Source organism: Centroberyx gerrardi, chromosome 1, assembly GCF_048128805.1.
Source record: "Centroberyx gerrardi isolate f3 chromosome 1, fCenGer3.hap1.cur.20231027, whole genome shotgun sequence".
Taxonomy (NCBI): Eukaryota; Metazoa; Chordata; class Actinopteri; order Beryciformes; family Berycidae; genus Centroberyx; species Centroberyx gerrardi.
This window is the reverse complement of record NC_135997.1, coordinates 25,493,833-25,519,169: the sequence shown is the minus strand read 5'-3', so window position 1 is coordinate 25,519,169 and position 25,337 is coordinate 25,493,833. Positions and strand designations below refer to the sequence as shown.

The 25,337-nt window shown below is 39.8% G+C and overlaps 1 protein-coding gene across 1 annotated transcript in view; it reads left to right on the top strand.

Moving 5' to 3' along the window:
- slc6a2 (solute carrier family 6 member 2) overlaps positions 1 to 25,337 on the top strand; it is a 35,715-nt gene that overhangs the window by 6,000 nt on the left and 4,378 nt on the right. The window contains exons 5-12 of the mRNA XM_071894328.2: positions 10,635 to 10,773; positions 11,948 to 12,082; positions 13,855 to 13,958; positions 15,930 to 16,054; positions 16,609 to 16,721; positions 21,310 to 21,438; positions 22,424 to 22,523; positions 23,676 to 23,776. Of these exons, the coding sequence (XP_071750429.1) occupies positions 10,635 to 10,773; positions 11,948 to 12,082; positions 13,855 to 13,958; positions 15,930 to 16,054; positions 16,609 to 16,721; positions 21,310 to 21,438; positions 22,424 to 22,523; positions 23,676 to 23,776 (946 nt within the window). The remainder of the gene's footprint in view (positions 1 to 10,634; positions 10,774 to 11,947; positions 12,083 to 13,854; positions 13,959 to 15,929; positions 16,055 to 16,608; positions 16,722 to 21,309; positions 21,439 to 22,423; positions 22,524 to 23,675; positions 23,777 to 25,337) is intronic.

Here is a 25,337-nt window from a genome sequence, read left to right as displayed (position 1 = left end):
TTTTTGTGTGTGTCTTTTTTCCTTTACCAGCACAGTCAGTCAAAAAAATCAATATAAAGAAAAGGAAAATAATTCTTTAATATTTTCAAAAGGAGAATTAAATCCTGTCCCACCTCAACCTCCATCACCACCACCCAGTCAAATGATTGGAGGGCAAAGTAGGAATCGAAATGAATCAGGTGGCAACCTCAGTAGACTATTGAAATGATTAATAAATGGTTGCCACCTTTGGAAAAACTTGTCAACTGAACCTCTCAGAGAGAACATAACATTTTGAGGGAGGAGTGGGAGATTTTCAGGTGAGAAGAATTCAAGAATATCTGCTTGTTCAAGGGCCAGGTGTTCATGAGGATTGGTTCTCTGGAACTCCAGAGATGGCAACCAAATAGCAAGGCTTCATTTCAGTTTTGAAAACCTCAGACCAGTAGTTTTGAATCCTAGGACAAAGGGCGAACCTATGGCTTAGCTTTCAGGGTGTATTATGGCCTCGGTAACATCTATTATCAACATTTGAGTATATTTCAGAAAGTCTGGGCTGTAACATATGAATCCTGTGTAAAACCTTGAATTGCATGAGCCCCAATCGGCGCAGGAGGTTGTAGAATGTATTCTATGGACTGCTTTGCTCCACTAGTCATCAGTGAATTAAACCCCCAGCTCCCGTTCCCAAGAGGCTTTACTTTTACTTCGAGGAATCTTAGTAAAAGATATGATACCGTTTTATATTTGAGAAATAAGTGCTTTCTGGTGAGTCTTGCACATAAAGAGATCATCCTTAAGTTGTTTGGGAGGCTGCGAAGGGAATTTAGGAAACACATTTAAAACACAGTGCCTAATCTGAAAGTAGCGGAAGAGATGGGATGGGGGGCAAGCTATATTTGTCGAACAGATGGGAAAAAGGAATAATCTTTATATTATTTATATACAATGAAGAGACTGTTGTGTGCCTGCTCCACAGTAGGCTACAAGCAGCATCAATTGTATCTCTCATTTAACATTTTACATTTTAGGCATTAAGCTGATGCTCTTATCCAGAGAGATTTTGCAAAAGAAGTAATAAAATATAACAAAAATCAATTGCAATCATACTGCTATCTTAGTATTTCCGTTGCTCCCGTGTAACTTTGTTGCAATTTATGTAGTGCTGTGATTTGAAGTTTGAATCTAAACAGGGACACTATTTATAAAAATGAATAAGGCAAGGTATGTTGGGCAAGTGTCACAACGTAATGACCTTAATCATTGTAGCATAACTAGATTCTACTGTTTATATATTTTAATCACAGTATTTTCATGATCGCAGAGAGATCAAAGTATTGGTATGCATGTAAAAGTAACTAGCCTCCGTAAGACTGTCTATTTTTGGACTTTGGTTCATTGTGATTGTCTATTTGTAGATGTTTGTTTGGTTGCAGTCTGCCATAGGTTTGCGTTAATTTGGCTGAGTCAGTATATTGAATATAATACGGCCAACAACAAACACCTCCACATGGAAGTGATGCTTTCTTGTTTTGGGAATACTGTCTGAATGGTACAGGTACAGTTTGTATAACCCCACCCAAACACCATCCGGTGTAGAGGTGACTCGAACAGAAGAGAACCCCAAAATTGTTCAGCGATCCACCCATAAATGTTTGCATTATAAAAGGCGTATATATAAAAAGCTCAAATGCAGTGTTTGAAGTGCATGAAAAAAGCCCCATCCGTTTGCACTTCAAAGACAGCCAATTCTGTCTCAGCTTGTGTGAAGATTGACTGTGCGGCCCAGAGGAAGTCTGTGGGATGAATGGGACAATACAAGGGACTTATCCTCAGCTGATGTGCTAAGAGTGGGGCACAAACAAAACACAGAGCGTGCGTCACAGGCAACAATTCAGCACATTAAAGTTCCTCTTCCATACCGCTGTGCTGCATTGATGTCTCGTATGTTTATTTAATCAATATCCCTGGTTTCCCTTCAACTCTCTCTCTCATCAAACCCCTCAAAACTTCATATAGTGATGCGAGAGATGAGTAAACCAGGTCTCACTGCACTTAGTTGGAAAGTTCTGCCTTTAATGCTCCATCCTTGAGAGTTAATGTGTGTATCATAATTCATCACAGGCTTTGAGAAAAGTGATGTAAGATTGCTCAAAGAGCAGAAACTACAGTACCATGGTCCGTAGTGTCAGTGTGAGTACTATTGATTCCAGGTGGACTACAACCCTCCATTCATAGAGATCATTGCAGTAGATGTGGTCAGAACAGGCTCAGGATAATACAGGTGCCTTTTTCTGTGAAAGCAATAGTAATCTCATTGTACACTTTGAGGCAGGCCTTGTATGGGGCCCCGGCTCTGTTGGGGACTACAAATCCTCCTGCTCATGGCAGGCTTTGAGTACAGGAGCAAGGCCAAGGCACAGCATGGGAGAGCAGGGACAACCGAGTCAACAACTAACTCTCTCACTTCATCTCCTACTCTGTTACAAACTCTCTTGTGCCCAGTGTTCTCATTTGATTCTAATTTATGAGAACATTCAACAGTAAAACTTTTTACTCATGATATAAAATGAAACACCCTTTAGTCCAGGACAGGACACATGTGCTTTGCAAGTGCTTGTGGATTTTGAACTCGTTGAGCAAGGTTGCCCTGTGCTTAGAATTGACAACTATTTGTCTCTTATTCTAGCTGATAGTCATACATGAGCTACTAGATCGGATCTAGATTATTTAAACAGTAAACAAACCAAACAGAGTATATCTACTTAATTACCTCAGCAATTTGTGTTAAAATTTGACTGAGAGTGGCACATTTATCAGTTAAAATTGTATCTTGACCAATGTTTTCATATGTCCCATGCAATGGCATACACTAACCCTAACCCATAGGGGAACATGTAATGTAGCTTAATTCAGTTGAAGTGAAGAAATGAAAATGATCAAAATTGGAATTACAAGCTTTTCACATGACAACAGCAATATTCAGTTTTTTCAAAATCAAGATAAGACAGATCTGATGGATGGACAGATCACTAAGTTCCTACTGGTTTGGTCAGAGTTGAGTTGATTTTTGCATTTTCTGCAGTATTCGGTTAGGGAAGCTCATTCCCCAGCTCATTCTTGGGAAAACGTTCACATTGCTGCTTTTGGATGTTACTGAGCATCATGCCTTCAGTCCTGTTTTCAAGTGTCAATCAACATGCCATTTTGTTTCTTCAGCTGTGTGTTTTATCCAAATTGGGTAACATATGTCATTCTTAATATTAGTCCCCCAAGATTCACTTTGTCATATTATTGGAACCAACAGGGAATAGAGGTGGCAGTCTGTGAAAACTGCAGACGAGGTCAAGGGCCAACTGCAGTTTATTGACTTATGAACGTTGCCTCTGCAGAAATTTCCAGAATATGTCTAAATAGTAATCTTCTTTGAGTAGTCAAATATAATTTTGAGTAGACTTTTACTTTCCTTCATCTTAAAAGGAAAAACCAAAAGTTTCCCAAGCTTTTAATGATCACTGTTGTCCATCTCACACTCCACTCCACTTGTCCTGTCATGCTTTCGTTGAGCACATAGCTCTGGTTCTCACGTATCAGTCTACTTTGATGTGTGTCCTCCACTCCTCAGCTGTCTGAGGATGGGCTAAGTCCTCATTTCCTCTACTATTAGGCCTTTATTATTGGCTTCATTGATCACTGCTGCCCTGCAATCTTTTGGTGGCGCATTGCAAATGGCCTGTGAGAACAGTCATTAGTTCTCATGTCCCGCTCTGGGGCGGACGCAAAGCATTTGTCACTTACAATGCATGCTCTGGCCCTCAGTCACATACAAAAGCACTAATGACAGACTTGGAATCATAAAGGAGAAGATGTTCAACCACAAGACTAAACCCAGGAGCCACACAGCAGTCTGTGTTGAAGTGTCAGACTTTTAGAGAATATGAAGTTTATGCAATTACATTGGCTTGCTTGACATTGTAAATGTATTGGACTTCATACAAAATCATTGATGAGGCTAATGAAAGGTTATCATGATGAAAGATATAGTAATAATAATACTGCTTTGTGATTTGTGTCTTGTGGCACTGGTTGAAGCACCATCCTCCATCACTGAGCAGTTGAAAAGGGGGTGGGGTGGTGGGGGGTGGTGGTGGTGGTAGTAGATATGTACAAAAGAGAAAAGTGTGTATGGCAAAAATAATCTTATTTATTAAACTGCGTGTTTCCCTTTAATAAAACCCAATCAACTTGGAAATTTGCGCACGTGAACAAGCCTCACTCCCACCCCGTTAAGTCCCAAAATTTGCCATAACTGGTTATTGAAAAACACTTAATGAAAATTGATATGCATATACAGTAAATGTGCTTGTCATTCTGTTCTCTTTGTGTGAGAAAATGATTTGACAAAAAAAAAAGAAAAACAAACACATAAGGCTTAAGAACAGACTTACGTTTTTTGATTTTTTGATTCCTCCTATGGACTGTAATAAATTACAAGTCCATGTAATTTGATATGGAGCATTAAGAATTGGCTGAAATATTAGAACATTAGAACATTTTACTTTATTTCACTGCTTTGACATCGACGTTTCCATTTCTCAGTGCGTCCAAATTGTGCGTATGCATGGGTCTAAGTAGAGGTACGCACATTCTCACGTCAAGTTTGTTTTTTATAAATTCCAACTTGTGCGTGGAAAGGGCCGTACACATCTTTCAAGTCCCGATTGTGTGTACGCAATGTTTATAAGTGACGCTACTGGTGAAGTAATTGTTGAGTCCTTGGTATTGATCAACAACCCTATCAACCCCCGCAGATATATTATGGTCATTTTGCGCTATGGGCCAGTAAAAACCTTACTTATTGCCCCTTTTAAGCAAACTCTTGTATATTCTCTTTATTATGACATTCAATTCAATTCAATTCCATACTTATTTTAAAGCAAAATATTACCTTATTTGTACTTGTGTGTAAGTGTAATGTGTCTGGACTCAACAAGATAATATCCACCCATGAGCGCTGCATGAAATCCCCTAGTTTGTCCCCCACACTGCAATCTGTGGAGCAGTTTGGATTGCAGTTGGAGCAGCGTAGCACGGCAGAAGCAGCTCTGCAGGATTGGCTTCACCGCCTCCGCCTTCAGCTGTCCTGAAAAAAAAAAAAAAAAGATCTTTGGAAAGTCTCCAAGCAAAAAAGGAGGGTGATAAGCAGCGCAATAAAACAAGAATAACCATGGTTCATTAGGGGCGTCCTGGTGGCTCAGTGGGCTAAGTCGCTAAACACAACTTACTGGGTTGGAATCGACCTTTGTTTCATGTCATGACCCTCTCTCTTTCCTGTTTTTCTCTACTTTGAACTGTCGAATTCAAATGCCAAAAAAAACAAAAAAAACAATTGTGGTAATATTTCAATAGCATTGCAGAGTCAGCATGGCAAGAAGCAATAGACTTGGGCAAATATTGGATCCTAGCTATAAAGCTGTATTATTTGTGATTCATGTGTCTTCACTGAATCATGTTTACAAAGCTCCACGGCAGTAGTAGCATCATTAGCCGAGGGTAGATAGCAAGCTTTCCGGAGAAATGCTTTTTACACAGTAACATTCATTTTCAGTGCCAGCCACTTGTTCCTAATTTTAGTAAAATAACAATTTTGACAGTTTTGTGTCCACATTATCATTATATAACCATAAATGTGTGATACACACATGAAAAAATGGCATGTCGTTTCATTTCCGTTCCCTGCCTGTTTTTGTAGATTGGTGACGTCACTATAAAGCAACAGTACATGTTGACAGTACAGTAAACAATAAAAAGCAAACATTAAAAACACAATTAAAACACATAACACAGCAAATACCATTGGATCATTGGACATCTGTTTATAAGAAAAGACAGGGAGTCAATAGCTGTATATTGCAATAAAAATTTGAAGCATACAGGCCTAAGATGCTACTAACATTTCATGTGTAAATTAAGCAAGCAATGGGGATAAATAGGTCCCTGGTTCTTTTGCTTGTGAGTTCAGGATGAATTGTGATAATTACCATCGGAGTTAGGTTCTATAATTCCTACAGGCTACTCTCTTGTGTCATATTTCATAAGTTTAATAACTTTTATTGATTTTGATTAATCCTCAAAATGATCAAATTCAACCAAATGATCAAAGCAGATCAGTATGGCCACTGTTTCTTAGGTTTAGGGTTGGTGACACATTTATTGCTATCATCGGAATGTATCACCAATTTTGACAGAATTTTATTTGAAACAAATCCTATTCTTAGAATCTTTACATCATTCAGAAGCTGTGTTAAAATCATCAGGAAGCCTCAACCAAATTCAATTACACATGTATGACCATTGCTTTTAAATGCTGTTATTATCATATTTACAAAAGGTTAAAACAACCAGGCCATTTCTAATTGAACAAAGAAGCTGTTCTATAATCAATACCTTGTGTGCCATTTGCAAGCGCAAAGCACTGTAAGGTGAATGCAGGGATCATCCAGTACCACCAAATATGGCACCAAATATGTCCCATAATGACAAGAAAACTAGAGCAATGTATGAATATGAATTAGCAGTGTGAGCTGTTATAATGCGGGACACATAACTTCTACAGAGATTTTCACTTCAACCCGGTATTTCACTCCTCAATGACATTACCTATGAAGTCTAAGACCATCTGACCCCATTTAACTCATACGCTGATTTCATCCTATCCTCTCTCCTCTAAAAGCGATCTCATACAATAGGTGATTAAAAAGTTTATAATGATTTACACCATTCTGCTACATATAGCGTTAAAAAGCAATTAGGATTTTGCATCAGTGAGGCATCACAGTCTTTAATTTCAATTATACAGCATTGTTAAGTCTGACAACGGCTTTCATTGTGGGAACATTTTGACACCCATTTAAAAGGGTAAATTACACAAAACATCAAGTCTACCATTTTGGAGCAAGTTACAGACTAATACCTGTTTCCGGCTCTAACAGGATATTTTCTTTCTTTTCAATTGTCCTTGCTTTGAAAAGGATTAAAAACCCAGACGATGTTCCAGTGAATATTCTCAGTCAAAATCATTGTGACCGGGATGAACAAGCCGGTGTGACTTCAACATAATAGGCATGGATTTAACATATTCATACAAACTTCCAGATGGCTTCACTTTCTGTTTGAGTGATAGTTATTATGAAAGTGAAGACCAAAACATGTGACTGGGTTTGTTTGGAAGATGTGAAGTGGAAGAGGCTATTTGAGGACAGCCAAAAATCTGGTCTCTGCCAAAAAGCTGACCTGGGACCAGAGGTTTAGATATTTCTCTGAGACTAATTTGACAACTTGCCATGAGAGATGAATGAAACCTCCCAGAATCTGTTACCCCACAGAGATGATTCATAGAACAATCTGTAATGTGTTGCCGACTACTTTATATCATATCTATTATTTTAATAACTGTACAGAATTCATCACACGAGAGGCCTGAGGTTTTCGAAGGTGAAAACTATTTGAGTGCTTAAAGCAGAGGCATACAAATCACTTAGCGGTTAGGGTGGGCTTATCACAAAAGTCACAAGGAGAGGTCAAAGATCAGTCTCAACATTTGAAAGACCTTAAAAGGCCTAAATCGGGCATATAATTCAACTCTTCTGATTCAACTCCAAGCCCTTTATTGTCCATCTATACCTTATGGTCAGACTCTGATATAACCAGTACTTCCCCAATAGTCGTGGCATACTTTTTAGCAACATTGAAATCGGGTTACATACTATAAACATCCCATATAACATCAACTTGTCTCATCACCACACAAACCTTTTCTATAGATCCCACATCCTGAAGCAACCACATCTGCCTTAACGTCAGGCATAACTGGACTTGATAAATGGCCTTCGTTAAAAAGATCTAATTGCATAGACTCTAAGAAGATTGCTTTGCTTTCACTTCAATCTCACACCCAATTTAACATATTTTGTTGAAAGGATTACTTTTAAAATAACAAGGAGAAAATAATTGGTATCAGATAAATCCCATCAGCTGTGTTTTGTTAGTCAAGTTTGCATTCTGTTCTTTTTTGGTTTCTTTTTTTTTTTTTATTACATGCCCTGTTTCCCGCTCTGTAACCAACATCAAGCCCAGGTTGCATGCAGTGGTGTGCCAGCCTACAGTACGCAGATACCAACCGAGCAGCAACATGGAGTGTTGGGATAGCAGCATAACCAGCTCAGGGAGTGCAGATAAGAGTGATTATGTTTAGAGTAACTGGGCCAAAGGGACGTGGATTGATGTTATGGGGAGCATTTACTGGCAGTGCACTATCAGATGAACAAGGAGGCCTTGGGGCATCACAAAACCAACACTCGGCGTCCGGGCCTAGTTCAGAGCGAGGCATGGACTCTATGTACTCTCCTTCTCAGATGAACATACTTCTTCACTCTTCTATCTGCCTCCCTCCAGACCGTATAGCTTTGAATTTATTATCAGCCCAAGGTAATTAAATAGGATGCTGAAGACGGGTCTCACAGATCCCATGGTCCACTGGGACTGAACATAGTTTGCGTGTGACTGAAGTTTTTCGTGACGCGCTCTTGTGTAAGCATCCTGAGTATCAGATCCAGATGCAGATCCTCTACTTATCAACCCATAATGTCACACGGGGGAACAAAAGTGCATGAAAAGGGTCCACTGCGAGATATCAATATGCCAATAAAATGCAATCCTTTCCGCAGTGCTTTTGTGCTTTGAAGACACATCTGAGAGTGAAACATCACGTCTTGTCCCTGATGTCTGTCTTTGCTGTTGGATCCACGCATCGCTCCTCTTTGCCTATTAGGAGAGGCTTCAGCTGGACGGACAGATCTCCATGATTTATCTGCTTAGGGGTTATAAATTTAACAGAGCGTGAACCATTGTGTTTCCCAACTCATTTTAAGATTTCCCTTTCTTTCTTTTTTTCTGATGCCATAGGACAGCTCAGTCAGTATTTGTGAACATCAACAAGTTATTCCCAACGTTAGGAACAAGGGAAGAAAGATTTTAATCTGTGATACCAACCTGATTACAACTCCATTGATCATGAGTGGGATTCATTGATGTGAGGACTGGTTCAATGTTTGTTGCATTTAGTTCATCCACTTGAGCTATACAGTATTAGCATCAGTTTTAATCTCTAAGATGTATCCCTGTCACCAGAAAAACATAGTCGGTACTATCGCAGACACCTTTTTCATTTTTCCTAATGTAGGATCAGTGTGACATAACATTTTAGGATAAACTCTCTCATTTCTAGAGAAGAGACACAGTAAAATGATGAGGGAGCCTGGCAAGTGAATGCTAAAATTTCTACAGTGGCTCCATAATGTCACCAGACAACAAGGCAATAGACTGTCTGACAGCGGCTCCTGTCTTAAGTGCCAACAATATTGTTGTGTCACAAATCTCGTGAACTTTGCCCCTTCTCTCCATTCTGAACTGAAGTGGCGTGCTTCCTTGCAGCCGATATGTTGAAGCGGCCGTCGTCCAGCACTCTGACCAGACATTCGAGGAACGAGCTCACAGCAGGAAACAATATTTAGATAGGGAAGGAAGAGACACCATTTGTCTCCCCTTGGTTATTTATGTGATGATAAAACACTTGAACCTTAGAACGCCCACCCTCATCTGACAGTAGGTGTTTGCAGCTGGGGGAATGGAGGTTGTTATTGATTCATTAACTGACAAAATATTTCAGTCAAAGCACTGTGTGTGTATTCTCTCTTTGTCTTAGAGAATGAGAGAGAGAGAGAGACAGAAAGAGAAAGAGAGGTTAACTCGGGCCAAATCCCAGGCAAACCCCATAGATGGCTGTATGATCCAACCTCTCTATCATTTGGCTTTTACCCAGTCTGATACCAGACACTGAATCTACATTAGTTTTAGATCAAATTTACACTTCTTTCTTTAAAGTCTCGTATAATTTAATGCTCAAATCAGGGGATTTATAGGGTTTATACAGGCCCCATTGTAATGTTTATTCAGATACCTGACAAAGGTCACTTGACGTTGCGTCTTGAAATAAAATTATTGTAAGTGAAGACAGTGTCTTCACTTACAAGAAGCACTTACTTCAAGAACTTACTACAAGAATCACTTATTTCACTTCAGTGACGGAGTCTACAGAAAAGTGAAGGGTTTGAAATGGTGGTAGTGGGTGGAGTGCCGTTATGCCTGTCCTAAGAGGGCCTCTGTCCCAGTCCACCTCCTGACACATTCTCCACCTCAGGCTCCTCAAGCGTGGGCTGCTCTGTTGAGTCTTCCCCAGCCAAGTATAACCTGGGTGGGCCCACGAGACAAACACATAATTAACTGTTAAAGGATGGCCAGGGAAAATAACCTGCCATACCAAAAAAAAAAAATTCCACCACATGATGTTTGTTAAGTAGTAATAAATCGCCTGTGATCTGTTTTTTCTTTTTTTTTCTTTTTTGTATCTGTGAAGATAATCGTGGCTGAGTTGCTCGAGTGATGTACTCTTTGTCTTATATTGAAAATCCTAAAATAAAGGTTTAAAAAAAAAAAAAAAAGCACATTCGCTTTAAAATACTTATGCTGCATCGCAGAAATGTCTTTGTGTTTTTGATTGTTTTTTAACTGTCTAATCATGGTGTGTCCTTCTGCAGGCGGGGCGTGTTGCATCTTCATGAGAGTAAGGGCATCCAGGACCTGGGCTCGCCTCGCTGGGAGCTGTCCTTGTGCCTGGTGGTGGTGGTCTTCATCCTCTACTTCAGCCTGTGGAAGGGTGTCAAGTCCTCGGGCAAGGTGCTTTTGCTTTCTCCAATTATTTTCTCCTTCTGAAGAAGAATTAGAATCCAAATCACTTTCTTATTCCAACTACAATAAATGTACAGGAATTTGTCTTTGTGACACTGGAGCAGAGATATTTCGACATGCAGAGAAACTCACTTATACTGGCCTACTGTACATGGTTCAGGGACATTAAAGGGTAACTTCGCTATTTTTCAACCTGGACCCTATTTTCCCATCTTTTTGTGTCTAAGTGACTAAAGGGGACAACAATTTTTGAAATTGGTCCAGTATTGAGCGAGATCGCTTCAGCCGGCAGCCGCGAAATTATAAGTGTCTGACAACATTATGGAAAGGACCCTACAGAGAAATGAAACGTTTTTCTTTACCTTTCACTTGATCCGGTCTGTGTGTAACTTCCTGCAAGGGTTAGGGTTAGTCAACTCTCACGAGACTTGGTTACACACAGACCGGATCAAGCGAAAGGTAAAGAAAAACATTTCATTTCTCTGTAGGGTCCTTTCCATAATGTTGTCAGACACTTATAATAACAATCTGAGCCTGTCAGTGGCAAAAACAAGCACTTTTAGTGGACGTACATTGACGGTGCGATTTAAGCTCTCACATACAATGCAAAGGGACAGTGCAAAACATACTGGAGATTGTATAGTACATATAAAGTATGACTGTGCAGATTTATGTTTATTTCTGAGCCACAAATCTCTCTAGCAATGGCATTGGCTTGCTAGAATGTAAACGACATCAGAATAAAATGGAGCTAATATCACGATTCATTTTTCTTCCCTGCAATACATATTGTCACATTTTTGTATTGCGATATATTGAATTTTGATATATTGTGCCATCCCTACACATTTACTAGTCACCACTGTTGCCATACATTAGTTTTTTTCTGCCCTATCATGCTCTCTTTCTCTGTCTTTCTTTCTTTGTCAGGATTTTGGCATGCTATGTTAGTGTAGCACATAATCATACAATTCATGGAGTGATGGAATCCGTGAAGGGGAATAGGACATGTTTTTGTTATGATAAGCTATCGGCCATGTCCTGTGTCTGTGTGTGTATCTAGTGATAGAAGGGTGGAATAAGAAAAGGGCAATATGACTTATTTTTGTTATGATACAGTATTGGCCATTTACCCATTTATTCTGTGTGTGTGTGTGTTCAGGTGGTGTACATCACAGCCACCATGCCCTACGTGGTCCTGTTTGTGCTGCTGATCCGAGGCATCACTCTACCAGGGGCCATGGACGGCATCAGGGCCTACCTCCACATCGACTTCAAACAGCTCAACAACCCCAAGGTTAGAGACGGGGCTTGTTGGTCTAGAGAGCAATGCTACCTATCTGCCGTAAAGTATCACATACTGTACCTTTCAGTCACACTCCTCTGTGGAGTTATTCACATTAGCGTCTGTGTGGATTTAGAGAGGCTTCTTTCTGTTTTCCTGTAATTCAGTGGGTAGACAGTTACAGTCTGAAAATGTGTGCATGCATGGTACTGTATGGTACTTTAGATAAAAGCTTCCACCAGGGTAGCATATGTGATAAGTTAGGAGAACAAGTACACATTCAGTCTTGCAGCGCAGCCGTAGCAATGATGTATAGACTGAATTCAAATGTTGTGAAACAGCCAGGAACCAGGGATTCCTAGGTTCCACTTGACAGAGGCTGCAAATGCCAACTATGTGTTTGGAGCTGCAAGCAAAAGGTCTCCAAAGGAAACCAACTGGGGTTTTCAGTTTCCATCTGGTAAATCTGACAAGGCAAAAAGCACAAAGACATATCAACCAAGTGGCCTGATCCATTTACCTGATGTTGGAAGTGGGGAGGACTGACAGCCAACAAATCACCACCATCACCACGTTTCCTTGTTTTTCATGATTAAGAGATGCAGGGAGCATTGAATCAACCTTACATCACTTAGCTATCTGACTAGCTGCAAGACCCTTTAACCATCTCTATATACATACTGACAGCAAGCATTCCCATACATAAATGACCATTCATTGATTAAAACACAAGCACCCTTACTCATGATATTAATTAAGAAGCAATTTATATGAATATGATTTCAGCTCTCTGGCTCCCTAGTTGATCAGCTGCTTTAATCTCATCTATGGAGAATACAACAACCTTAGGCTACTTGACTTGCTAGTTAATATAGTCAATGAACTGTTCGCAAACATAGTTGATAACATATTACATACATACATAAAAGTGCTCCTTATACAATGTGCGTTATTATAAAATGCCAGTATGTGTTGTGTCATGATGATGAAAATATTTAGATATATGTTGCTATCTGTCAGTGTATTGCAGCGGTCCATGCAAAGTAACTGCAACAAAAGAACCCGGAAATCTTTTTAAAAGTAACAGGCGACCTGCTGCGCTTTCAAAACAAGGCCAAGCTCGCTTACAGCTGCATCCACTGCTTGGTCCAAACGATGGGCGTTAATATTTACATTCGCATGTAAATATTCTGGGCACTCAACTTAATGGCGCTGCCTACCCTCATTTGAGTGACATACTGTATCTGGCAACCAATAAAATGTTACAGTTAAAGGTTGAGTGCATTCCAGCTATTGTTTAGCACCATCTCAGGTTTCTAGACCGTCACCTTTCAGCTAGAGCTGGATGGGAGGTCAGTTTGCTAGGCTACTATAAACCATGATGACGTTTAAAGTGCACAGCTATACAGGAGTGAAGGGTCTGATGCCTGACTGACCTACCAGAGTCTGTTGATGACATTAGTGATGTGGGAAAGAAGGCACAATGAACATGAAGCCTGCTGCAAAGCAGTAGGATGCACATACAACAAACTGTTTTGACCCTTCAGAGCATAGTGTGAGTGCCAAATGAACATATTTTCTAGGTATTAAGATCGAAGTAGAGCCAAAAGGTGATGTGTATTTAGGGTAAAGCTGTAAAGCTGTTCCGGAAATGTGCATTTTAAGCACCTTAAATCCTCTGTGTAGAATTTGAGCCTGAGACCATCCTTTTTTAGGATTTCTGAGACTTTGGAAGCAGTTGTTTTTCCTCTCATTTAAGCTGTTGCCCTTTGATCTTGCCCTAGGTGTGGATTGATGCGGCCACCCAGATCTTCTACTCGCTAGGAGCAGGATTTGGTGTGCTCATTGCATTTGCCAGCTACAATAAATTTGACAACAACTGCTACAGGTAAGACCTTACGCTGTTTAACTTCAAACGATGTCACTTTCGCTATCTTGAAAAGCCCACAATAAAGCCCATAGCAATATAGCCTCCTGTTGTTTCTTATGCAGTCTCTTTTCCTGTGTTTAACTGGATCAAAAAGCAGGAGAGGTGATGTCAATCTATCCAGCTGACCCCTCTGGCCAGGTGTTAACAGGATAGATAAAGTGCAGGCCAGACAGGGTTGCCAGATTATAGCCAAAGGCTGTGTGTTTACTGTTCTGTCATAGTACTGCTCTCCCTTGGAGACAGCAGGTTGTGAGGTTGTGAGCTCTGCTAATCTTTTTCCACATTAATAGGATACAGCAGTACTGTGGGAGGCAGATGCTGCTGGCAATACAGCAGTTTGACATATCCTGGTGGTAAATATAATATACCCAGTGGACCAAACACGTCTTGATAGAGCTATTCCGAATGTCTATAGGAGATAGACAGTGCTGAAATGTTTTTATTGCTGGAGCACCCCCAGCTAAGTCATTAATCTCATACTGGGTAAAGTGTAATGCAAAGTCACATCACAAAGGGTCCCAAGGTAGATCAGTGTGTTTATTGTACTACAGTATGTTGTAAGCATTGTGGACCTCTCCTCTCCTGTCCTGCCCTTTCCTCCACCTTCCTCCAAAGTTGAAGTGAAATTTGCATCACTCAGAGTGACAAATGACCTGCGGGTTTGAATGCCCAAACCAGTTGAGAAAATCTGCACAGGGAGTAGAGCAGTGAATCAGTCACAGTGTCTCCCCCCTCAGCAACCTACGAGGCGCCCTTAAGAAAGACACTGAACCCCAAACTGTATTCCAGTGGAGTTTCTCAGTGGCCAACAGTGGAGGTCTGTGGTTGTGCTGGGCAGCTCTCAGTTGTTCTCAATTGTTAAAAAAAAAAAGAATATATCCAAACTTAATGAAAGTGGAATAGTGTATGGTCTGTCACTTATGATATACTAACTGGTTCAGGAACTGTAATAGAAATGCCATGACAATGATTGTTTTTTTTTTTATTAATTTATTTTATTAAGCAGCCTTTAAACAGACAACTCCTTTTTGCCATAAACTGTAGCTGTGCAACATACATCTGTCATATCCATTAAACTGATGGTGTGTGTGTGTATGTATTTGTGCATATGAGTGTGCGCAGGAGTGTGGAAGCATGTGTGTAATGACCTGGGCTAGAGTCAAGAGCTGGCCTGGATAAAAAGTGTAATTTTCTGTCACTGCCCACACGCAATACAAAAAGAATAAAGAAGGGGAAGAAAAGACTTCATAAAGAGGTTTCCTCTGCATCAGCCCAGGAGGCGGCCGAGGTCAAGTTGACTTTATTCATTTTGTCAGGCAATCACAGGCTAGAGCCCACAGAACAGCACACTAATTATAGATGAAACCACCAACCAGGAGGAGAGAATACAAACTCCTCATTAACCTGAAAATCCACCAACTCCTCATTAACCTGAATAGCCCCTCTGAAAAACACAGTGTCTTGGCTGAAGATCAACCCATGGAAAGCATGTAAGACAAGTAACACAAATCCCCGACCCTCATAAAAAAGCTTCTAAATTTACCGACCTTTTAAGGTCACAGAAAAACAGCAGTTCAGTGATTTTAGCTATGGCTCATAAATATCAGTGAGACAAACTGTGGAAATGTTTAGTTACTGTTACTGTTACTGTTAGCATGATACTGGCAGGTTAATAAATTTTGCTGCAGGAGATCTGATTATTTTAAATTTTAAATGTATTTTTGCAACAGCGCTCATACAGTACAACACATTCTGACAGAGTCTGGAAAGCATGGAAAAAATAAAACTGTTCTTCAGTCTTTTTTTTACATCCAGCCAACATTTCCAAATCTGCTCAAGAACGTAAGGTTTGGAAAAAGTGGGAATTTAGAAGCTCTCTTTCAATCTCCTTGTTGTGTGTGTGTGTGTGTGTGTGTTTTCTCTCTCTAGGGATGCTCTCCTGACCAGCACGGTGAACTGCGTCACCAGTTTCTTCTCAGGGTTTGCCATCTTCTCTGTGCTCGGATACATGGCTTACAAACACGGGGTGAAAATAGAAGATGTGGCCACAGAGGGTAAGTGCTGATCGCACAGACACAATACACTAACTACTGGTAACACTGCTACCACACTACTCTAACACAGATTGGCTCTATATATTAAGATATCACATGCACACATTTTTTTATCTATTTGCACACTTTCTTATGTAACTTGGGCACACGATTTATATATTGTACGCAAACAATGGTAGGTCACATGCACAAATGAACACTTTGTTTTCCATTAAATACATTTGTTCCCCTAGAAGATGGACACTCCCGAGCTCAGTAAAATTACATAGAAAATGTGCAGTATTTTCTCCACTATCCATTACTGTCTTATCTTTTTTATGCCCAAAACCTGGCGTGATGATGAGGCCAAGTGAAGGGCAAAGACTGCTTTTTCTCCAACATCTTGTCAAGCAGTGTACTTTGTATATGCCTCTTTACATGTGGTATTCAGTATGAGAAATTATGTGGCATGTTTATGAAAGTCATACATTTTGTGTGTGTGTATGCATGTGTGTGTATGGGTATGGATATATGTGTGTGCATGTGTCTGTGTGTATACGTGTCTGTAAGTATAGGGGCAGGACTGGTGTTTATCATCTACCCTGAAGCAATTTCTACACTGCCTGGCTCCACATTTTGGGCTATCGTGTTCTTCATCATGTTGCTGACCCTGGGTATCGACAGCTCGGTGAGTTCAGACCACCACCTGACACCACCTGATGGCTAGTGTGTGTAGAATAGAATAGAATAGAATCTTTATTTCTACATGACCAAAGTCAGAAGAAAAATTGTTGGTAAGTAAGTAAGTAAGTAAAACTGTATTTGTACAGCAAGTCACAAAGTGCTTTACAAGTTAAAACATGAAAGACATACACAGTGAAAATAAAAAAACACATATGTACATCACAAATTTAAAACAGAATGGTACAGCATGATGGAGTGGACAGGAATAGCTCTGCTATATCCATGGACACATACCAATAAGCTGACACAAAGCATAATTGGTAAAGAACAATTTACAAAACTGAGCAGGTAACACATTGTGGTACAAAAACAAGAAAAAGGTGAAAGATGAATGGCAGTGGTAAAATATGTCAGTACTGTAACATATACTAAGGTGCAGACACTGGTATTTAATGTATTTAGAAGACAAACGGCTTAAACTTAGTCCAATTATAGTTTATCAACCTGTCTCTGACCCTCTCTGGTTGAAAAGAAAAACAGTGATAACTTTTCCATACACATACGGTGGAGACATACAGAAACATACATTAAGATCCCTGCAGGGTAATAATGATATCCATACATCATGTTGGAGCACTTTCCCAGCGAGGTTGCCACACACCCTTTAACCCCAAAATATTCAGTGGAAAATTATGTGTGTTGCATACTGACACACACGGAAACCTTTCTGGGACCTTTCTCTCATACACAAAGCAACCATTTTCACTGTGAATGAGATGAGCATATGAGTTGACATGTGCACGCTTAGTCTGCCATGACATGGAAATAACACAGTAGAATCTGAATCGATTACCAGGTGGAGGGCAAAAGTAGTTCTGATTGAGGAAAATATATATAGTGTAAAAATGTTTTCTGTTGCTGTAAAAAGATCACTGATGTATATGCAGGTCTGTTGATTTTAAATGGGATCCCAACTGGCTGTTCCTTTTCCTCTAGTGCATGTTGAACTCATGTATGTGTAAACTTTATTATAGGTACCTGCTGAACTGAAAGTAGGAGGCACTGTTTGTGGCTATCTGCACATCTAAACTTCACTATGAGCCCCTGTTGAAAGTGACCATTTCTGTGGCTTAATTTTTCAGTGCAGTTGTTTGGAACATTTTTCCATTTCACTTTTTTGTGTGAAGTTCTCTGGTTAGAGTTATTGCTGCAAGGTACATATTGTTTGTTGGATATTCCATTAAAATGGTTGTTGGATGTACTGTAGGTTTTCCTAATTTTGTTGAAATATACCAGTCGCCATTGTTGTTCACGGGCCATTGAGATAGTTTGAAAGTGTTTGGGGATCTATAATTTTTGGGGATTGTAGGTTAACGTTAGCATATGCAGGTGAAGTTGTTGTTGTAAGTTTTTCACCATTATTTTGTGGTTCTCCAAGCACTTCAGGTTCTGGAATGATATTGTTTTTGTTAGGATTCTTCTTCCTTTTCCCACGGCGCAGCCGAGGGCATCACGAGGCAAATTCAGGTCAGGCAGTCAGTCAGACATCTGTCGCTTCGTGAGATGATGCGCTTCATGAGATGGCCTCTAGAGGGCATATTTATTTGGTGGCTGATATTTTACCTTAAGTATCAAGTGGTACAATGCTACTTTGTGTTGCGGTGGCAAATTGAAGAGAAGTAAATTCATGTCAGGCATGTAATGGATGTCTTCATTTATTAAGAATAAATTGGTCTAAGGTGCATACCATGTAAATGTGATATCCTGGGTTCAAATCTGGACCAGGACCTTTGTCAAATGTCATCCCCCTCTCTCTCTCTCAAACTTTTCTGTCTCTCTCTACTTATTGGATTGACATTTTAACTGCTGCAATGCGGGGGGCAAGTGCGAGTGATACGTTGTTCCAATTTAAATTGTCTTCAGTGGTTCTGAGGATTTGAGTGAAATTTAGATTAAACAAGTCTGGAAGGTTGGAGGAAATATCAATGCCAAGATATCATTACCTGTTGGGATGTTGACAGAGTTTGGGGGTCAAAGCATTTGACTGATCCTGCTCGTTTAGTGGGGGAATAATGGGTTTAGACCAATTGATAGAATATTCAGAGATGGCATAAAATGTGTTGATGTGACTGAAGATGGCTGGAAGTGATATTTGAGGCATTTGTATGTATAACAATAAATCATCAGCATATAGGCTATCTTCATGAGCTGTGTTAAACGTAGTGATACCAGTGATTTGGGTGTCTTGGCGGATAGTGGCTGCAAGCGGTTCAATGAACAGGGCAAACAACAGAGGTCAGAGTGGACATCCTTGTCCAATACCTCTGTGGAGTGTAAAACGTTGTGAAACAATACCAGTTATACAAAAATGTTGATCCATTGAACAAATGACTCCCCAAAACCAAATCTTTCTAATGTGGTGAATAAAAAAGAGCAATTTACACAGTCAAATGCTTTTTCCACATCTAATGATAAGATTTCTGTGTTATTGTTATGGTCTTTGGCTATACTGATTAGGTTGAATAGGTGGCGCATGTTGCTAGAGGAATGCTTGCCTTTAATGAAACCTGTTTGATCAGGGTGTGTTATGGATTATAATCTTAGGGCCAGAGCCTTGCTGATGACTTGGTGGCTATGCTAATGACAGATAATGGGCGATAGCTTGAGGAGAGAGTCGGGTCTATATTAGTTTTAGAAGAAGAAGAACTGAACTGCTGTATTCATGTGGGGTGGGATGGTTGCAGAGTTCCAAAATTCACTGGTCATTGTGATAAATAATGGTGATATTGTTATCCAGAAGTGTTTCTAAAATTTTGCTAGGAAACCATCTGATCCACGTACTTTATTGTTGGCATCAAAAGAAGTGCTTTCTCCAAGTCCTCTGGTAGGGGGTGGTTTGTCTAGAGCAGTTCCATGATTTTTTGTTATCTTTGGAAGTTTAATACTGTCCAGAAATGTTTTAGTTATGGAGGCATCTGGTGTGCTCTCTGATTTATAAAGGTTACTATAAAAAGAATGGAATGTTGCTGATATGTCCTTTGGAGAGTACATGGTATTTCCACAGCTTTTAATGGCTGGTATAATAGTTTTTTCATGTTGTTTTTTGATTTGACCAGCCAAGTACTCTCCGGATTTGGTACAGTGTTCAAAGAGGTTATGTTTGAGTCTCGATATGGTGTATGATATAAACATAAAAGATAGAGATATAGAGAGTCTCTGGGCTCCTTCAGAGTCTCTGGGATGTACTTCTGGGGATGCTGGAGAAAATTATGTTATCGCACATACTTCTGGTTTGTATGTCCAGAACGGTTTCTTTTGGCGTTTTGTTAACATCCAACAATACTAGGTATTTATATGGGAAGCCAAAGAATAACATATAGCAACAAATTAGATCATTGTGCTTACATGCTCTCCATCTCTAAAATGTCAAATCTCGGCTTTGTAAGGTCGTTCATGTGCACTGAACTCTATTAGGGTATTTCCAACAGCACTTGAAGGCAGGGTAAGCTAACGTTAACCACAGACACCCACTAAGCACAAACATGATTTCATTCATTCATCTTAACACTAAGATCCAAAAGCCAAATTAATTTTAGTCTAGACTGAGTAGAGTATTTATGGAGTATTATTACTGCCAAAAGGAGTTTCTGCGGTTGAATTGTATAGGTTTACAGGGGAGACCAGCGGGCTACAATAAGAACCAAGAGGTAAAAATTCTTCTTGCCACACCAGTGACAAGCAATCCAGATTGGTGAAAACTTACAAAGCAACATAAAAACAACATATATTAGTCAGTGTCTTCATTTAGTTCTACATATTTGTAAGTTTATGTCTCCTTTACTACAGCAGCTGGTATAGCACTAAGTTGCCATCTCAGATACAATGGTTTTATTTCCAGGTCTTAAAAAGATGGGGAAATTGCTAGGGATGCACCGATGCCACTTTTTCAATGCCGATACCGATTACGAGTATGAAAGTTTAAGTATTGGCCGATACTGAGTACCGATCCAATCCATTACTTTTACTGAACAGTGCAGGCTTACTTCCTTAGTTTGGGGTCAATGGACAAAATGATTGAGATAAAATCCTTGTTTTTCCCACTGTTTGAGAAATACAGGCTTCTATGTGCCACAAATGCATAAAATCAAGACAGTTTACTTTTATTTCTTACATGTTACTCATGGCTTTCGGTATCAGATTTAGTCTTGGGTAAAATCTCTGATACCGATATTCCATTTTAGCCTGGTATCGGCACGCATCCCTAGAAATTGCACGAGGTCTCAAAAATTATGGGGAAAATAACTGTTCACTCGTGATACAGATATTATCACGGATTTTATGTAGTTGTAGTTCTCTTACTGTGTTACTTGGTATTGTGAAATATAAAGTGATCTGGCCTGGCTGACCGTCATATTACCCAACCACTATCAGCATACATCATACTGAACACTTGACTGAAATCCTCAAATCGAAGTCTGGGACAAGTGTGGTGTTTTGAAATGGAAAATGTGTAGGAACCCTGTCAACAGTAGAACACCTTTAGTGGATACAGATTCGTGAGATTAATGTTGCTCTCTCTTTGTGTCCACCAGATGGGTGGCATGGAGGCGGTCATCACGGGCCTAACGGACGACTTCAAGATCCTCAAGAAGAACAGGAAGATCTTTACCTTCGCCACTGCCTTTGGAACCTTCCTGGTCGCCCTCCTCTGCATTACTAATGTCAGTCTCTAGGTTTATAGCATCACTTACAGCAGTCTCTCAAGTTTTCTCATTCACCTACCTGTAGAAGTCCTGCTTTTTTAACATATGCTTGCTGTTAAGTCTAGTTTTGCTCTCTTTGCAGTCATCAGCAACTACAAGGAACAGTCTGGCACCCAGTTGGTTGCCAGACATTAGAATATTGTTTTAAAAATATACTAATTTGATGCTGTATACCAATCAAGTAAGAACTGTCTGTAGAGTAAATGCAGGATAAATGAGTGAAGAGGGGTTTCTACCGCTGTATGTCAGCATCTGTGAGCGCCTGGAAGAGTCTCATGATTTTATGTTTTTAGTGTTCACTCCTTAAAAATGAGGTTACAGGACCTCGTGGAAAAATGTTCAAAGGAGTCATTGCATCATACTCTGTTGAAAAATTAGGATTCAATTGAAGCTGTACCCAGAAAGCAAATAATTTGTTTTGCTTTTCTCTGTAGTCCCCTTCATTCACATGGCATTAGTACAAGAGAAAAGTTCCTGATTACAGAACCAGACTTTGGAAACAGAAAGGCATCATATTAGCGATTCACATGGTTTCTTGTCTTAATCTAATCAATAAAACTATTGCGAATCTGAATGTTGCCATTGCCATGCTGGCTCCCAAGCACAAGACTCAGATTGTGCCACTCAGGATCCAAATCAAAGCTTGCTTATACAAAAGACAGGCGGAATCCCCTCTTCATCCATGTGAGGCATTAGGATGGCTTGTCTGTTCTCAGGCTGCATTGTGGTTATGTTTTCCATGGTTTAGCCTGTGCTAACTCTTAGCTGAACACTTCAAAGTGCTAAACAGACATACACAGTACATTTTATAAAGTCTGAGGCACTTTTCCTCATCGACTGTCCAGCAAGGTTCCGCTTATCCACTTATCCATGGGTGAAGATTTACACACCTCCCACACACACACTCTCTTATCTCTCTCTCTCACTCTCTTTCTCCCTGTAGGGTGGGATCTATGTGCTGACCCTGTTAGATAACTATGCAGCAGGGACCTCTATACTGTTTGCTGTTTTGATTGAGGCCATTGGAGTGTCATGGTTTTACGGTAAGAAATTCTACTCTAGATCGGCATTAGATCTTTTCTGAAGTCGACATACATGTTTTTAATGAATATTTCCTATTTCCCTACAAAATCCAATTTTATCCCCTTCACTCTAACCCCAAAGGAAAAGTTAATCGAAACCTGTTTGTTAGTTTCAGCAAAGCGAAAACTTTGGACACCATGAATAGCCCTCATGATGTTTACAGTGATTTGCTGGAACAAGCTGTGATGGACTTCATAGCTTCAGCTCTTCATCTCTTTGTACCTTTACTTGTGCAATACAGGGGTGAATAAGATTTCCTTGTAAACTCGGTTTAACCAATATTGTAATAAGTCTCCTTGGCTTGCTGATGGCTTTATGAATATTCATAATGGACGTAGGCCTAAAGGGTGTTATGTGCTGGGGCTCTGTTCTCCTGTCAAATTATACTGAAATATAATAGTCATAAACATTCATCATGCAGATGGGTAAAATCATACTGTAAACATTCAGTTGCACAGAAAGCATTAAATTATATCATGTTTCCATATCTCACACTGATGTTGGCAGGAACACAATGGAATCAATTCACATAAAATGATGCCGACTGTTACTATCACACCCCAGATACATGTGCAACACATCAAAATATACAGTCAGCATATACAGCAAAACCCATTAGGCCATGTGACACCACAAATGTAACTGTTGTGTCAGTTGATCAGGATGTGCATTGTGGCTGTTGATAAAAGCCTAAGCATGACATCCTCCAAAGATACACTTTGATGCACAATTTCATCTACAGCTAATCAATACTGAGAAGGGAAGCGTTTACTCTTTCCAAACTAGAATTTCACATTGACAATAATGGTAATGCTAACAATAAATTCTACACAGTGTGTTATGCATATTGATAGGTGAATGTGAATAATTATCCTCTATTACCCCTGCAATGAAATATGACAGATGAGGTTTTAACCGTTTAAACGGTAACCATAATAACAGTTACTCAAACAGTGATAACAGCTGTCTCCAAGCTGGCTTGAGACATATGCGTATGAACTTTTGTTTCATATTTGGCACAAGAAGCTCGCTGTAGCCTATATTGATTGAATGCTGCCTCCGTATGACGTTACTCCCCACATTAACATTAGCTCTGTGTGTCTCCCCTCCAGGCGTGGACCGCTTCAGCGAGGATATCGAGCGTATGATGGGCTTCAAGCCAGGTCTCTACTGGAGGCTGTGCTGGAAATTTGTCAGCCCAGCTTTTCTGCTGGTGAGAGGAACACACTGCAGAAGCTACTTTCACTGTTTAGGCAATTGGCGAATGAGTGCATCAGTACAATAATCCAATTCAATTCAACTATGCAAATGTCATTCCACCTCACATAAGGGCACAATGATTTTTTTTTTTTTTTCCTGAGGTCATGGTGCATTCCAAACAAGCGTAGAATGAAAAATAAAATAATGCAAGCACAGTGGCAACAAAACAAAACAATTCAATATTAGTATGTATGTATGTAACAATAGTAGTATGAAGTGACTGATGCATAGAATTTAAGTATTGCAGTTTTAACGTATCAATATGTATGATAGAGAAGTTTTACGTAAAGAAATAAGAGTTAAAATAGATAAGAGATAAAATAGATTTTTTTTTAAAAGACATCAGGTGCATGTAGAATCGGAAGCTAGGGGAGAGGCAAATGGGATTTTAGGGGGAGAAGAAGGCAGGGAGCAGGGTATGTAAAGTGAAGACTGTGTTTTGTGAAGAGATGAGTTTTCAAGTTCCAACAGAAGCTAAGGAGTGGCTCTGTTGAGCAACAGTGGGAGGTTGTGGGGAAAGCAAAGAGCAAAGCACCTGGTACCAGGCTAGTTTTTGCCAACATAGTGTACTGATATCACATATTTTTCCTAATCAGTACTTTCTGAGTCTGAGATAAACTTGAATAAGATACATTGGATTGTGTATATTTTTGGTTTTGAAAGTTTGATTTGTTTTCCCATTTGGTTAACTCCTCTCCATGTTGGTTCCACATTTGTTATCACATTATTTAATCATAAATTAGAGCCACACGCATTCTGCATGTCATCGTGAGTGGTATTTTACTGTACACTCAACAATTCTTTAAATTCTGTTATTTGATTGTGACCATGAAACATCTCCATAATTTAAATAGGAAAAAAGAGGCGATGGAAAACATTTCCTAATTTAGTGTAGTTAAGTACTGTAGAAGTATTGCAACATTTATCATGAACTGCACCTCAGTGATCCATAATAGCAACATGAAATTTTGCCTCAGCCAGTATTATATCCCTAGCTGCAAGGCTGTCAAGCTGCAAATCCTAGGCTTAAGTTGGTGCTCAAGTCTTATGGCATGAATCAGACTCAGGTTCATTATCAGTAACACATCTAAGAGAAACTGTCAGATGTCAGGACAGCTGCACGCATCACTTTGGCCTTATCAGGGCTGGCATTTTGTGTGGACAACGAGGAATGTTGTGGCCTTTGATATTTAGTCGGAGGTAAGGAGGGGGACACTGACCTCTCCATGATACATAACTGCTAATGACGTTTCCGGGGGACAGAGTTCATATAGTTCAGTCATAAATTCAGTCCACAACAGGTGAATCAGGTTACAGAGAGGAAGAATAGTTTATTACAGTGGGCCCAAATCCCAGAAGGCAACTGTGCCTTCAGTCAAAACAGTGCACTGAACTCAGCTCAACTCAATCCAATTTCATTAATAATGTGTTTCAGAGGAATTACAGAGGGGCCCAACAGACGAGCATCTGTTCTGATACGGATGTTTGGGTTGTTGACCTGGGTTTCACTCACT